At 38.3% G+C, this 17729-nt stretch overlaps 1 protein-coding gene across 1 annotated transcript; it reads left to right on the top strand.

The window, feature by feature from the left end:
* Window positions 1-9139: 9139 nt before the first annotated feature.
* LOC122661573 (protein NRT1/ PTR FAMILY 5.10-like) lies at window positions 9140-15988 on the top strand. Its single transcript, XM_043857011.1, has 4 exons — window positions 9140-9269; window positions 9423-9640; window positions 14020-14510; window positions 15077-15988. The coding sequence occupies exons 1-4, from the start codon at window positions 9140-9142 to the stop codon at window positions 15900-15902; spliced, it is 1665 nt and encodes a 554-aa protein (XP_043712946.1). The 3' UTR covers window positions 15903-15988.
* Window positions 15989-17729: the final 1741 nt, after the last annotated feature.

Genomic DNA, 17729 nt, shown 5'->3' with positions numbered 1-17729 from the left:
TGACATACTAAAACAATGGTCAACAAATAGGTAATAACCACACGAACAAAAATATGAAAGGATAAAGAAAGGATAAAATTTATCCTCCAACTGGTTATTATAGTCCATTCATTCTATCTCTGTCCCATCACTTTCTCCTATTTAGGATTCTTTAGACTAGGGAATCTTCTTATCCTTAAAAAAATAATTGTGATGAAACATACACACTAAGGATAAGTAACCCGAGTTTGCTATTGGAGGATGTCCCTTCAAAATAAATTGAGTGGTCCTGAGTAAGTACGATTGCTCTTCCAACTTAGGGAGATAGATTATCCAACTTTCTTTTGATAGGAAATAAAATTATTTTTTTTTTATGAGAAAATAAAATATATTACTGAAAAGATAAGAGAATCTGTACAATATTGTTCGGAAACATAGCCTATGTTGACAGGAAACCCCCCATAAGCACCATCGAAAAAGAATCATTTCAAGAATGAGAGAGGTCAATTCAAGATTAGAGGAGAGAAGAGGAATAGATGGAGAGGGGAGAGCTGGGTGAGGCTATGGTTCCGAATAGGAAGCATTCACCCTTTTATTTTGAGGTCTATGTTTTCTAGAAGGCTGCAGAAGGTCCTTTAATACGCACTCCAGAGATAAATATCAACCTACGAAACATAATCCCACTCTTCTTTTGGATAAAGTTTTCCTTCACAGTGAAGAAAAACAAAACCAGACGCAAGAGACACACCCAATCCCTTTGATTATCTCTGTTTCACCTTCCGGTTGAACTTGCATCCTACTCATTCCAGAAATCATGATCACCTTCTTTGTTGCCGGACTCTTCTCCATCAGGGTCGTCTTCATCCTCTGGTTAGAACAAGTCAGGTTTAGGTGGGAATCAACACTTGTCCCTGCATACTTGGAGTTAAATCCAAAGACATTGATGGTTCTGCCCAAAGGAACCAAACCACAAGACCTCAAGTCATGAAACCTCTGAAGCTGAAGCTTCGGATCCTTCAGAACCGTAATGTTCCTAGCACCCATTGATCTTTAGAACCGGATGATCGTTTAGGGTTTGAAAAAACCTGCAACTCATCTTCTTTTTTTTCAAACCCTAAACGATTTGGAGAAGATGAGTTGTATTTTTTTTTCCTTACACGGGTATTTTTGTCACTTTACCCTTTGATTTTAACACCGTTAGTCCTAAACTAAATGGGGGCATGTGTAAACTTTTAAGAACCTTAAGGGGGCACGTAGAATTTTCCAAAATTGAGGGATGTTTTCATAATTACGTGATACCACAGGGGATGTACGTGAAAAAAACACTTAAATAAATTAATCCTTACTAACATCATCACTTAATGGAGGCAAAATTATCTGCTCCATTTTCTGTCCGATCCATTTCCCCAATCCCTCTAATAGGGGGTGGACCCCACCCGAGCAGTGTGTTTGGACAGGGAGTAGGGTGATCATTTCCACCCCCTCCCTATTAGAGGGACTTGGGAAATGAATCGTGTAGGAAAATAGAGCCGATAAACTACAGGGTAGGGGAGGTTCATGTAATTATTGAACAAAGAAGGGTGTAATCAGGGAAAAGTATAAGGAGGGGGAGTAATTTTCCCTTCTTAAAAATTATTAAACCTCTTGATATTAATTTTTTTGGTAAACATTAACCCTCTTGATATAAGAAAACATAAAAGTGTGAGTGGTGTGGATGGATTAAAAACTAGAGTGAGTGTGGGTGGCGTTGGTGGATGAAAAGAATAAAGAGTGTGGGTGGTGTGTGTATGTTATTAATCCTCTTAGAAGTATATAAATAATCGACCATCACCCACACTTTATTACAGTGAATGGATTCTTATTCATTTTTTTTGTTTTTTGGTAGAAGGATTCTTGTTCATTGTAGCTTAAAGAAAAGTTGATTTTTTTTTAATCATAGAAACATAAAAAAATAAAAAATTGAGTAAATAATCTCAAATCTCAATACTCTATCCAATGGTATCAAGATCAAATTGTACATGACATAAATTGCAATTTTGGTGAAACTACAGACCAATCCATGTAATTATATGATACATTTGTATGTTTGGTGTCAATTGTACTTTAGTTTATGATCATTTTACCGACCTTTGTTGGGATAGGACCGTCCTGTCCCCTCACATGGGGGTGTGAAATGACGATCGAACCCCCTGTCCGAGGGAGATTAAGTCATCATTTTGCATCCCATATGAGGGGACAGGACGATCATGTTCGGGCAGCGAACAAGAGAGGATAAAAATTACAATAATCTCAAGTCAAATAAAACCGAGTCAGTCTGCAACCATTCTTCTCAGTGACCTTGCTTCCAAGGATATAAGTATCAATATGAGTATATATATCGGTCTTGGTTGATATCAATACGATATGGATATGGATCAGTCCATATTGGGCATAAATTTCAGAAATAAATCACTTTTTAGCTAATTCAACCGATTGGTATGTTTCCATCGCCAAAACGGAACTAAACTCTCTCTCGCTTTCTCTCTCTCTCGCTTTCTCTCTCTCTCACACACACACACACACTTCCCTTGAAGTCTTGAACAACCTGCTATAGAACTGCCGTTCAACATTACCATTCTCAAGTCCCAACTCCTAAACTAAGAAAAGATAACTTTCACATAAAAAAAAACTAAAAAATGATAAGAAATAAGTTTTCTTGAAATAGAATAAAAAACAAGGAAGATTGAGATAAGTATTTTTAAATCTAAAATATAAAAAGAACACTGTTTGGTCTACGTAGGTACAATGGACGAAGATCGATCCGCGACCTTTTTTTGGCGTGTACCCGAGTGTGGGAGCGAAGTGGGAATTGTGGTTGATGATGTAGGGAGTAGTCACCTAGATCAGGGTCTAGGACCCACAAATGGTGTCCGTCCTTCACAGAAATGTACTAAATTAACTCCAATGACTCAATAGATGGTTTGCTCTAGATCTCTGGGTAAGTGTCAAGTTATGGGTTAGAAAGGTATTAGGCACCTAGCAACTACCTAGCCGAAGGCCGGTCTTCCTAGACCATACTCTATTGTATATTGTTGTGTTATACATATTATGCACCTAATTAAACTAATTTTTTTTGTGTTTTGATTATCTTTGTTGAAATTTATGGATCTAATTAGGCTAATTAAAATTAATGTTTTAATCCTAAGTTAGGTGATTATGTAGAGCCGAAATGACCAAAATTAAGAAAATGCCCTTAGAGGGCAAAATGTATGAACAACTCATGAAAAAGAAAACTTATGGTCGATACATGCTTATGAATGTTAAAACATGCAAAGGAAGTGACAAGAACTTTTTTGGGGGCCGAAACATGATTCGATCGAAAAATGACTAAAATACCCCTAAAGGGCAAAATAGTAAAAATGTTAGAACAAGAACTTTTAAGTCATTTCAGGCATTTGATATGTCATTAAACATCTTGAAATTACTAAACATTCCAAGTAAGTCTACTAGATGGCACATTGGGCTTGCATTTGATAAATTACCAAAATGCCCCCGAGGACATGAATGACTTTTTATGCATGGTTATGATTCATGGTGGGCATGTATGCATATGAAAACATTCTAAAACAACTTAAACAGAATTTAATGCTTAGAAATATATATATTTTTTATGTTACTGATTTTCTTGGATTTTCACAATAAATAGAAAAATGACATCTACGTCCCCAAATGGGGTAGGAAACACCTACAAAAATGATCAAACATTCATGTTAGTGAATAATGATCCCATAAAATCAATCATGATGAAATATGTAATCTATACTTTTTTTGTGAATTTTTATGCATTTATACTATTTTTTATATTTTTGAAATGCTAAAATGAAAAGAAAATAAGTAAAATTACAAAATCCCAATCCGAATTTAGCCAAACCAAAGCCCACACCCACTAATGAACACGTGCTATTTAACATGGTCAGAATGATTTTGTCCAAATCCCTACCCACAGGTTCAAATTTCATATAATTCCAAAACACTCACAGGGGCAAAAATATCACATAAAACATGATTTGGAACTCGGGAAAATTAATGGACATCAACATAGTGGGAAACATATTCCCTAAAGTTTTTATAATTTTATCACTCTTGTGTTATTTTTGAATATTTTTTAACTGAAAACAACCTCTTTTAGCTGAAGAAAATCAAAAGAAATACATAAAAATAAATAAAATATATATAAAAACTATCCTTGAAGCGTGGAAGTGTCTGGGCTCAGTTTACATATCCTTGGATGGCCAGAATTATTTCGGAAAGAGCCGAATACCGCTCCAAGTGTGGTTGCTCTGAATGGCAAGAGTGATGAACAAGAAGTATATGAGGAATTTTATATGTCTATGGAAGCATGATTTGGGGATTTATCTGACATGGATAGACAGAAGAGAGAACGAGCTTCACAAAGGTAATTTTGTTATGAATGTTTTCCGTCCGTAAACCCTCCAAATGGCGTCCTATTTATAGGAACAAACCTGTTTGATGAAAGGACTAAATGAACCCTGGGGCATTGATCGGCAGGGGGCAAGAGGGCTGGTGGGGAGGCTGACAAGTGCAAGTGGCTGGGCGCACATGGGTGGCTAGGCAGCCTTCCTTCACTTGGCTGGCACATGCATGTGGGGTTGGTTGGTGGGCCTAGTGTGGCTCCCATGGGGTTGGCCTTGGTTCAGCTAGGCTGGGTTGGATTGGGTTGGTCTGATCGGGTTAATCCAGTCTAACTTGGGTCGGTCAATATTTTTTTTAGATTTTTTATTTTATCTTTTTTTAAAAGATTCCATTTTAAGGGTTTACATTCAAACATTGATATCTCCCAATCTGTGTGGCTGATTTTGATGCACCATATATCACCGTGAAGGTATTGACACGTACTTGCCATCCGTACGGCTGATATGGTAGGATTTTTGTCAAAAATGATACGGATACCGAGAAAAGCACATAAATGGTGTTTTATGCCGATCAAGGTCCAAATGATACTGGAATTACACAAAATTTTACGTGCAATCACAATATGACCAAATAAGGTCATCTAAATTATTCAGGTTACATCGGGTGGCTCCGATAACAAGCACCATGTCAGGGGCAAAATGGTTATTTTCACAAAAGTTATCAATTTGGCTGAAACTTTATGTAAAAGCTTAATATGATCAAATGTGGTCATCCAAAGTCTTTTGGGCCAAATCGGGTGGTCCAGATACCGAGAACTACGTCAGGGGTAAAATAGTCATTTTTTACATAAAGTGTCAGATTAGAGTGAAATTTCATATGTGGGTTTAAAATGGTTAAATAAGGCTATCCTAAGGATTTTGGCTCTATTTTGGATAGTTTGGTTATAAAAAGTGGGGTAAGAGTAATTTGACAATTTTTGGGCATTTGATCACCACGCGAGCCAGTCGGGCTTTGATCATTATCACCGAATCACACTTTCAAGGTGCCAAAATTCAGCATCTACAGTTGCATTCCCCTATGTCTACGTCTACGTACAACAGAGAGAAAAATGATTGCCCCACTTTTCTTGTTGGATACCCCTTCACATCCTCATTATTGATCCCATGCTGATGCAGACCACGGAACTAGACAGCAAATCTTTTCCCAAATCCAAATAGGGAAAAGGATGTACACATATTTTAGTATGTATGTGTTATGGAGATGCCACAGAGTGATGAGTAGGACATGAGAGCTGCTGGCTGGCACGTGAGTTAGCTACAAAGGCCACGTCATCAGGAGAGGTGCAAAGGTCTCAGCGCCAGAGGATTAGGCCTGCAGCTTTAGGGGATTACATTTAACCATTAGAATATTCCCTGCTATCAGTAGTGGTCCCATGATGAGAAAAGCGACAAAGTTTGTTAAAGATATTTGTTAGGAATCGCCACATGTCTATATATGTGAGCAAAGGTTGTAATGAGAGGCAACGAATGAAAATTATATTCTCTTCTTAACTCGTCGTCTTCTTGGAGGAGACTACCCTCTAAAGTAGCTCAGCAACCTAGATGGATTCAATCTGAGAATTAAAGTTGTTTCAATTAATATTTCGAATAATATGATCTTAATATCAGATATCTTTTGAAAATTTTTCAATTTTTTGAAATTATGATTATGCCATTGGGTCTTCAATAAAAATTCTTTCTATCTCGCCCTTCATCACATGCGAGTCGATCCACGGGTAGACTAGTGCCTAGATTGCATCAAATCCTTCCGTGGTTCTCGACTCGGGCTTGCACTTCAACTCATTTTCTGACCCATTATTCTTTTCTGGCCCAAAAAAAATAATCGTTTGTATGATGACCTAAACGAGTGTGTACTTTTAATGCATCACGTCCATTTTGCTAAAATTCAGTCCTCTTTATAAACATGGAAAGAAACTAGGCCACTTTACTTGTAAATTTAGAGATACAGCTCTCGATAGCATAAAATGATCAAAAAGAACCTAAAACCTGAAAAACACAGAAAAATACCTGAGTAGCTCCGTAAAATGTGAGTAAAATGCATGCTTATGACCCTAAGATTTCACACATTAATGTGTTCATCAACAGAGATTGACAAGGCCAAATCATGAGATATTTCAAAAAAAAAAAAAGAATCGTGTAAAAAAAAGGATAAATTACTTGGACACCCCCTATACTATAGTCATTTTACTTAGACTCCCCAACGTTTTAAATAATTACTTGAACACCCTCTGTAGTTTACCATGTCTTTCAAGTAGCCCTGTCCGTTAGTTAGTCACCATTAGCTTGGGTTTAAAATTTTATAAATACCTAAACTACCCTTAAGGTGTAGTGATGTGACATATTTACCCCCTTCTTCCTCCTCCTATAACCCTAAGGCCCTACCCCTACTGAGGGTTTTTGGGATTCATGAAAGAATCAAACAAAGAGAATCCTGCTGCACCTACTGCCTCTGTTCTCTGCTGAATGTGATCTTTGATTCTCGTTTACCGGCGATATTTGTAGAGACGGAGGTTAGGGTTTGGAAAAACGAATTCCAGATTCCAGATTAAATCTAAAAGAAAAATTAGGGGTAATCGTAATGGAGAAGTCAAAATCACAAGACCTTCAAATATAATGGGAGAACGTAATTTATTTGTTCTTCACCCAAAAAAAGATGTCTTTTTTTTATTTGTTTATGCTTTTTCTTGGATTTTATGGATTCATGTGAAGATTTAAACTTGTTAAAAGTTTTTCCTGAAAGGGTAAATTCTTAAAGATTTTGATGGCTTATCGATGCCAATTCTAAAGTAATGCATGGTGACAATGCTTAAAGCCTTGCGAAAGTTCGAAGGTTGATTGAAAATTTAGTTTGAATTTTATTGCTCCAAGAAGAAAATTTGAAAGCTTGGCGGTGGCATTTTTGATGTTATGCTGCTCCTTTCTCTCATGTGCTTGGGAATCTGATCTACAAATTCCCAGCCATTGAGGAATTCTGCAAAAAAAATTAGTATTAAGTTCTGGCTTACCTTTCTAGTTCTTTACCTTTAAATTTTCATACCGCTTAAAGGAAAATCCGCTTTCGGGCTCCCTCACTCTCCATTATCTGCCTCGCATCAGTGGCAGCCCACTTGATATCAACGATGTCCCTATCCCTTTCGATTCCCCCGCATTCGTTACCCTCCACCGGTTGATCACTTCCCACTCTCCTCCACTTGGGGAATCCACAAAAGAGGTCGTTTTCGCAAGCGGAGAGCGAGTCCGAGCCAGCGAAGGAATCCGATTCGAAGTGTACTAGAGGGAGGAGAAGGTACTTTCAGGAGGAAGGACTATGTAGACGATGACGTCGATTTCATCAACTTCACCGGGGAGTGGAAGATAGACTGCAGATGCGCTGTCGAGAGCCACGTAAACCTAGGCCTAAGCCTTGGACTCCTCGAGGTTTCCCACGCAGAGTTCTGTATAGAAATCGAGGGCGACGGGCACAAGGTGAAATCAGTGGGGGTAGGGGTAGGGGTGGTGGGGTTGCAGGAGGAGAAGTAGAAGAAGAAGGAGAAGGGGGTAAAATGGACATTTCCATTCAAACTCTAACAGCAGACTAACATCGTCAAGTTTCGGGGGTGTCAAGTAATTGTTTCAGATGTTGGTAATCGTAAGCAAAATGGCTAGAGTACAGGGGGTGTCTAAGTAATTTATCCTAAAAAAAAATCTGATTTTCCGACTATGGTCCCTCCTCTTTTGTCAAAACTATACTCTCTTATGTCTGAGCCTAGAAAAGAGGGTGAAGAGGGATGCAATAGGTTGACGGAAAATCATCCTCTTCAATTTAAAGCTTGGCAGTGCAGCAGTGTTAGGTGAAGATGTCGATATGTGGCAGTTCGGACATCCAACGGTTCGAGCTCAACATAGTCAATGAGCTTAGATTGTTGGATGATCGAGCTGCCATGTGTCAACATCTCCACTTAGCACTGCAGCATTACCGAGCATTAGGAATAGAACATTAAAAAATGATTGAACATTTCTCTTCATCGTAGGTGTATTGTAAAAAGATTCTAAATAAATCAATGGTGAAGAACTCTCCTTTAAAAATTAAAATAAGGAAAAATAGTAAACCGTGAATGAAGTTTGTTGACCAAGAGAAAGAGAGGGTTTTCCTTAGGGATGTAAACAGATCGGATTCAGCTAAGATAGTGCTATATCCGCATCTGCATTCGATTAACTTTTGGACAGATTCGGATAGTGCTAAACGGATACGGACACGGATACAGATTGGATATTTTATCCATTTACATATAAATATAGCCTATCTGTATCTGTATCCGTTTAGCTTTCGGATGAATTCAAATAGTGCAAAATGCATACGAACACAAATAAGGAAACGGATTTCGACTATTCATTTACATCCCTAGTTTTCTTTTTATTCCCAAGATTATTTCCTAAGTTTTATTTATTTATTTATTTAATGGTTGCCGCAGCGCAAGCTGCACCCAGACGTGGCAGGCCCATGTGCTGCGGCACAGATGTTGCGGCACAGAGAACATTGTCCCTTATTTAATATAAACAATTAGAAACCCACTTAAATGATTGAGGGGAGACGTGACTTATTTAAACTGGCCTTCCAAAACTCTATTTGAACGCCTGCGAAGGGTGTTTTCCGTGGGACTCGTGCCATTGGGATTGGTGGTGCAGGTTTTGGACCTTAGAACTGTAAGATGGTTCATTCATCAGCAATGGACGACTCTCCTTTACTAAGAGATGCCGTTAAAGGTTCCGTCGACTACAAAGGCCGGCCGGCTATTAGATCGGAAACTGGAAAATGGAGATCTGCTATTTTCATCATCGGTATGTGTTCTGAAAGCTTTACAATTTAGGTGCTAGATAGAGGTCAATTAATTTGATTTTTTTCCTCCCAATTCTACCAGCCATGGCCGTGTAGGTTTAATAATTAATTGGAAGTTAGGAAGGAAGCTTAAATTGAAATTTTGATTTTCGCAGGAGTTGAGATCGCAGAGAGGTTTTCGTATAATGGGATTAGTTCCAACCTGATAACCTACCTGACGGGGCCGCTTCAGCAATCGATGGTAACAGCGGCGGTGAATGTGAACACCTGGACAGGGGTTTCTTACATGCTGCCTCTCTTTGGAGCTTTCCTTGCCGATGCTTATCTTGGCCGATATCGCACTATCCTCTTAGCTACTCTCCTCTATGTTCTGGTTCGTCTCTCTCTCTCTTCTCTCTCTCTCTCTCTTCCCATTTTTGGCTAAATAAAAGAGATCCAAAGTCTCTTGCTTGTCAAGTGTCAAGGACAAGACAACGCTAAAGGGTGGTGTAGGCTCCACCAGTGTGGGGGTCAATGGGAGTGTTCACAGAAGCATTGGTTTGGATGAAATTTTTTATTTCATTGGGGTTAAGTAGTCTTTTCGTGTGCTCTTTCATTTGTATCTAGGAGCCACGCGATCAATTAGCATTTTTTTTTTCCTTTAATATTGTTGTGCAAGTAGATAAAAATGGTGAAAATTTTAAAGAAAAAGAGTGGTACACTCTCTTTGTATAGATTCTCTTTAGGGGAAATTGCCCAGATCTACTACTTAAGGAAATTAATTACAAGTTTAATTGGTTTCAAATTTGTTTTACATTTACAAGTTTCAAATTTGAAAAAAAATTTATTTGAAATAGTTATTGCTTATAAATCCCAAGAAATAATAAAACGGTTCTTCCAAAAATACCCCTAACATCACTTCTCCCAACTCTCAACCATTCCATTATAAATGATTTACATTTTAAAATCAAAATTGATTCGATTACTAAACAGTTTATTGATTCCGTTGTAAAACCTTACCCCAAATCAATTTTTTCTGCTAGCAATTGCATATGTAATTTTGATAGTGTGTTAGAAGTTGTTCATCCTTGTTTTCCATTTTTTTCTATTTTATAAACTCTCACAGTGGGGACGGGTAGCTAAGGTTATGGTACATGATCTCTACAGAGCACTATAATGGAACTCATTTTACATGTTAAAACAAGGGTTGTCTCTCTCTCATGATATGATATGACATGTAATATAATTTTTAATTGAAACAACTTAAACCTTATTAAAGAGTAAAATCACCCGAAGTTCTGCAAAGTTGAAGAACCCAATCTCCAATTGCAAATTCAAACCAGAATTCTAGGGTAATGGTTTGTTAATTTATCTGTTTAATCAAGTGAAAAAACAACCTGGGGAATAAGGGGTAGGTTGTCCCACATCGGGTGTATGAGTGTGGTGTATGTTGTGTATATTCGTCATTCTACGGTCCTAAAAGTCAGTTAACCTTTTGAGATTGGTGTGTGATTTGTGTGATTATATTTTCATCGAAAAAAAAAAAAGGGGGGGTGGGATGCGGCCTCCCTCTCTGCCACCATACAAAACAAAAGTGAACGTATATAGATCAATCCCATTTTGGCCTATCTCTCCTGTAGTACTGCCATTATCATCAACATTATCCATCCTTTGTTTTTTTTTTTTGTATAAAAATAAATAAGCTCTTAAGTTGACGACTGATAATTGTACATATATCAAGCTATAAACATCAACAAGCAGCAATTATTCAGGTAGGAAAAAGACAAATTTCTGAAGACAAACCCCACTACTTACTTAGCCACTCACTCATAAGCAATAATCGAACGGTTGATAGAAGTAATGTTAGGGATATTTTTGTAAGATCAGTTTTATTTTTTCTTGGAACTCATAAGCAGTAACTACCTTTGGGGGATTAAGTACATCTTTTTAAATTTGAAATTTGTGACTGTAAAATAAATTTGAAACCAACTAAACTTGTAAATAATTTTCTTAATTAGTAGATCTTGGCAATTTCCCTCCCCCCCTTTTTTTTACCCTTCGCACATAATAAACAGTAGAGTTCACACAAATACTCTTTTATTGTAATCATGTAGACCCTATATGGATAATACCATTTTCGAACACCTCATTGATGTAGCATGGAGATTCCTTCTTAAACTGCGGTTTAAGAAACCTATCCCAAAAATTTAATAGAAAAAATGTAACTTTATCAAAAGAAATGGACATCTGAAAATATAAGTACATGGAAGGGTATACATTGAATTCAGTTTTTTTTAATAGATGGCTAATATTGAGTGTTATATACTTTGATATTTTTTAAATATGCCTATTTTTCCACCCAAAACAAATTATTAACTAAATAGACATGTGGTCATTGTCTTTGTTCTTCCATAGATCCTTGTTATGAAATTTAAAAGTTAAATGGCCTTATCTTATGATATGCACTAGAAAAAGGACCTAATGTAATTATAAACATGTTATTGATTATAACAAAAGTTTTTGAAAATGTGAAGGATCTTACTTGTAATTAATCCAACTGTTATGACCCCTGTCTTAATTAACTCTTTGCTCCTCACTTAAATAGAAAATAAATATACATAGGAAACCCTTGTCGGGGTGGGGTCCACCCTCCTCTTATTAGAGGCACTAGGAAACCATACCAGGTAAAGAACTGTAGGAGATAATTTCCAAATCAGGTCCCTATCTCTCTCCGCCTCTCATAAATTGATCTTGCGGCCTTTTTAAATAGAAAACCGTCCCACTTGATTGGTACTTTCCTGTATGCCACTTGCTCAAAGAATGGTTTCCATTTTAATATATGTAAGGACAGAAATCTCATCCTCCCATTGGTCATACTAGCACAAACCACTAGGTCCCGCCCCCCACCCTCCACCCCTCCTTTTTCTTTCTGTCTATGAGTCTCAACTCCTTTCACTCCTCCCTTTTCTTTCTGTCTATGCTTATCAAAAACAAAAACTCCTTATCACTCTTGTTTTTAGTGGCCTTCTCAATCCCTTTCACTCTGATGTCATTCTCTTGGCTAAGAAGCTATTATTCTCCATTGATGGTGGACGTGGACGTCAAGAAGAAAATAAAAGTGAAAGCAATTGAAGGATTGCCCATAAAAATGAATTAAGTGGGTCCCTCTAGTTAGGTTCCTTTTGCCAATAACAGTAAGAGATAAGTAAGCTTTTTTGATTTGATTGCAGTATCTTAAATCTTACTAACAAATTGGTATTTTTTAGGTTCTTCCAACAGTCTTCATTTTTTATTATATGGTCTACAATGTAGACCTATCTGGGTTTTTATTTAAGGGTTAATCTCTTTGTAATCAACTCTGTTACAAGATATCATTGTAACCGGACTTATTTACCCATCCACACCTTTTACTAATTTTTTATGATAAGGTATTTTTTCTGTAATTTCCCCCTTCTCCCCTCTTCTCGTCTGTCTCCGGTTTCTCCTTCCCCTCCGGCTCTCCCTCTTCCCTTTTCTCTCTTCTCACCGGCTTTAGCTCCGGCTCCCCTCTCCGTACAGTTCCCTGTTCCCAACCCCAACCTGGCTGTCACCCACCGACCAAATCCTGAAGCTGGCCTGGTGGTATTGCTATCGAAGCAATAGAATGTACATCTGAAAGATTCCATCAATTTTGTTGCACGGTAGACAACGATTCCATGAACAGAGGAATTGGGTTGCTTGTGAGAATTTACAGGTAAAAAAAAAAGTTTGTTCTTCCATTGGAAGGGTTATTGTAGGCTTGTAGCTACTAGCTAAACCGGTCACCTATAAGGATAAAATCCCTCTGCTCTACTTAATCTTGGGGTGCCTTTGTAGTTAGGGCCTGGGTGCTCGACACATGGAAGATGCTTCATCCATTTTTTTTTGTCTTTCTTTCTGCTCGATCATCTTTCATGTGTCGAACTCGCATGCCCGAGCTGCAAAGGCACTACAAGATTAAACACTACAAGGGATTTTTATCAGATAAGTTATGTCCTATACGCATCAAATTTGTGACCTATCTCAACTTCATAGTGGTCACCTAATTTTTTTTTCCTGTTGTATTTTTTATTTTAAATTTATAAGAGGGCTCATGTTGCAGTTTTAATTGTTTATAAACATATAATAAGGTCATAAAATTTCCACTTGATTTCATGAGTCAATGACAAAGAATAATGGGTGATATGGAGTTGGCGCAACAATAAGGTTGTTCCATTGTGATCTAGTAGCTGCAGTTACATTGTGGGAAGTTAAGGGCCAAACATACTGATGTAGTACTCCTTCTTATTGTAACATTTTCATTACAATTTTAATATACACGTAGCTGATATTTACCGAAAAAAATAGTAGTTGCAGGTTTGAGTTGAGAATCAACTCTCTATGAAGTCGGGGTAAGACTGTGTACATATGACCCTCCCCAAACTCCGCAGTGATGGGAGCCTTGTGCATTGAATACGCCTTTTATGGAGTTGTGGACATCGTACTCTTTTGAAAAGTTAGAGCATTAGGCCCTAATTGGCATATACAAGCTTGATGGGCTCGTACTTGGGCGGCCCGACCTGGACTTCATTTTGGGTAATCCTAAGTCCAAATATTGGGCCTGTAGTCTGGGCTCGGGGAAACATATGGCCTTGAACCTTGGAATAGATCAGGTATAGCCCAAGGATTACTAGACATGAATGAGGCCTATAATGTCATAATAGATGATAAAAGTGCTACACTATCCACTGAACACACATAATTTCTATTTTGTAGGGATTGGGGTTGTTAACACTATCAGCAGTTCTTCCTTCTTTCAGTCCACCCATCTTCTTCTTCAGCTCTCTATATTTGGTAGCACTTGCACAAGGTACGCACAAGCCATGCACACAAGCTTTTGGTGCAGATCAATTTGAAGTTACAGATCCAGAGGAATGCAAGTCCAAGAGTTCTTTCTTCAACTGGTGGTGTTTTGGAATTTGTTCAGGTGTTTTATGCACTCACTCCATCTTAACCTACATTCAGGATAACCTGAATTGGGGTCTTGGATTTGGAATTCCATGTGTTTGCATGGTAGTTGCACTTACTATTTTCTTGCTTGGAACCAAGACTTATCGACATAGTTATAACGACGATAACGATAATCAATTTGGAAGAATTGCATTAGCATTTGTTGCAGCAGTAAGGAGTTGGCGAGCCACTCCTTCAACAGCCACTGATGAGGAAGAAGGAGAGACTCTTTTCCTGCATGGTACTGACCAATTCAGGTATGTGATGGAAGTAAGTTACTTTTCTAATATCACTAAATGAAGGGTTTGGGGAGGGGAAGCTTCTCTTAGTGACTTTAATGGGGTGCTTCTAATGCTTTAAGACTAAAAAGTTCATGGACCGAGTTTCCTTTCACCCTCGGTGAGGAGAGAACCTCTCAATCCACAGGATTTGGTCCTCTAATCAAATTGAAAAAGGGCATTTTGGACCTTTGGCAATAGGACTGGGAGTTAATGATGACATTTGCTATTCCAAGCATCCAATCAAAGCATCAAATCACCTGGGATGAAGAGATTCTATCTTCATCTAAAGGAAAACTTTCAATGTGCTTACAACCCATTTTCCAAAATTTAACTATGAACTGTCAAATGTTCTTGAAATCAGAGTCCCCCTTTTACTTCTTTTGTGGATTTGCAATATACTAAGCAATTAGTTTGCCTAGTTGAGCTGGGAGAGATCATCAATTGATGTCCTTTTAAGAATATCTCTTAGCTTTCCTTTACCATAGAGCAATTTCAATTAGTAATCACAAGGCCTTTATTCCTTTTCTCTCTTTATGTTACAGGTTTCTGGACGAGGCACCTGCTACTAGTACTATATCAGATGATTTCAAGGAAGGTTGGCTAGTTTCCAGTGTTAGTCAAGTGGAAGAAGCAAAGGCAATACTAAGGTTGTTTCCTTTTTGGGCTACATGTATAGTATATACAATTGTGGATGCACAATACTATACTTTCTTCACCAAACAAGGAGCCACCATGGATAGAACAATAGGGTCTTCGGGGTTCAAGATACCACCTGCCTCCCTTCAAACCTTCATTAGCATCTCCATCATTCTTTTCATTCCGATCTATGATCGTATCCTTATTCCATTCGCCCGAGTTTTTACCGATATACACTCCGGCATTACAACTCTTCAAAGGATAGGAACTGGAATAATTTTGTCTCTGATAGCCATGGTAGTAGCAGCACTAGTTGAGAGGGAAAGGCTTCAAATTGCCATTGATTCCAAGATAGTGGATATACCAAAAGTAATAGTTCCTATGAGTGTTTGGTGGTTAGTTCCTCAATACATCCTGTTAGGAATTGCTGAAGCACTCACCATGGTTGGTCTTCAAGAGTTTTTCTATGATCAAATGCCAAAGGGTTTGAAAAGTGTGGGTCTTGCATTTTACCTTAGCATCTTTGGTGTAGGAAGCTTTCTATGCAGCTTTCTTGTCTCTGGCATTGAGAAGGTAACTGGTGGGGATGGCCGAGACAGTTGGTTCTCAAACAATCTTAATAGAGCTCATCTTGATTACTTTTACTGGCTTCTTGCTGGTCTAAGTGCTATAGAACTAGCAATTTTTTTGTATTTTACCAAATCTTATGTCTACAAAAGGGCAGATGTATAATCAGAGCCTTTGAGGGGGCATTGTACAGTTGATCTTAGTATTATAACTGTGTACATTTGCGCTACTATAATGGTAAGAAAGCGTAGACCCCTTTGAGTTGTGGTTGGGTAGAGGTCTTCCTTTATTCCCTTACTTAAAAGGCTTCTTGATTTCTTATTTAAGGGATCAAATGAAGCCAAAAGATTTACATTTGGCTCCTTCGGAATTATTTCCAAGTGAAGGATGTGAATCTTTCTTGGAGTAGTCATTGCTTCGAAATTGGGCATCCCCCTCTGAAATTTGTCTGAGGTTCTTGTATCCGATGGGCAGGGTACATTGGCACTTCTGTTACTATCTCTCTCTTCATCACATGAACTACCTTGAGGCCTAGAGCCTCTTAACGGCCCTTCGGAATCAACCCACAAACCAAGCGACGGAATACAAGGCATGTACCCCAACATGTATTGGTTGTCCAGGTTCAACTAGCATAGGAGGAGTGTTTCGCGATTACTCTGGTAGATTTTTAATGGGATTCTCTTTTTACATTGGTTTGGTTTTTTGCTCCGGTTATTAAATCTCTCATGGTTAGGCATGCTTTGATGATCACCATCCAAAGGGATCTTATTCTCTCTTCCAGAAAGCAACGCTTTGGCTACCTCCACCCAATAGCGATGGCAGTGGTGAAAATTGCGGTCTTCTTATTCTCTGGGTTCTCTCTCCTCCTATTCCAATCTTTTTACTCCTCTCAGTCTCTATTGACCAATATAGCCGTTCTCACAAGAGATCGTGTTATATTGGGTTTCCTCTTTTATCCTTCACTCTATTTAGGACTCTTTCTATAGTAATCCCATGTGACAATGGGAAACTACTAACTTTATCACATGTGAGCTCTTCTACCTTAGCTACACCTCTTGTATTATAAATACAATATTGTAATCTCTTGAAAGACAAGTAATGAAATACAATTTCACAAACAATATGGTATTAGAGCAATATAGCTCCAACGAGCAGATCCTATTTTTTTTTTTTCCGACGGGAGACCCCAACACTTCGTCCTCTGCCCTTGCCGTTGATTCACCTTCTCCTCTTCTCTCTAAATTGGCCACTGAGTTCTCTATCAAGAACTTAGGTCCTTTGCATTATTTTTTGGGTATTGAGGCATCCCCACAATGCCATGGTTTACTGCTTTCCCAGACACATTATACTCATGATTTGCTTCAGCGGGCGGGTATGTCTGATTGCAAACCCATATTGACCCCTATGGCTACCTCCTCTAAGGCCTTTGATTCAGGGGGTGTGGCATTTTCAGATCCTACTCGCTATAGGTCAGTCGTTGGTACTCTACAGTATGTGACACTCACTGCCCCGATGTGGCATTTGCTGTTAATCGGGCATGCCAATTTATGCACGCCCCTACTGAAGATCATTGGAGCCTGGTTAAATGCATACTACGGTACCTGAAGGGCACTTTTACTCATGGTCTTTTCTTTGATCGTTCCTCTTCTTACATATTACAGGCTTATTCCGATGCCGACTGGGTTGGGTAAATCATATGGCCTTGAACCCTAGATTAGGTTTTTTTTTGTAATGGAACCCTGGATTAGATCAGCTATAGCCCAAGGATTACTAGACATGAATGAGGCCTATGATGTCATTATAGTTTATAAAAGTGTTGCACTACCCATTGAATGCACACATAATTTCTATTTTGTAGGGATTGGGTTTGTTAACACTAGATCAACGGTTCTTCTTTCTTTCAGTCCACCTAGTTGCCACACCAGCATTAACACAACCTCTTGTCATCCACCTCTAGGGGTGCAAGTTTGGCCTTGTTGACCCGAGCCCGCA

The sequence above is a fragment of the Telopea speciosissima genome, chromosome 5, assembly GCF_018873765.1.
Source record: "Telopea speciosissima isolate NSW1024214 ecotype Mountain lineage chromosome 5, Tspe_v1, whole genome shotgun sequence".
NCBI lineage: Eukaryota > Viridiplantae > Streptophyta > Magnoliopsida > Proteales > Proteaceae > Telopea > Telopea speciosissima.
Note: the sequence above shows the minus strand (reverse complement) of the source record. Positions and strands in the feature narration are given on the sequence as shown.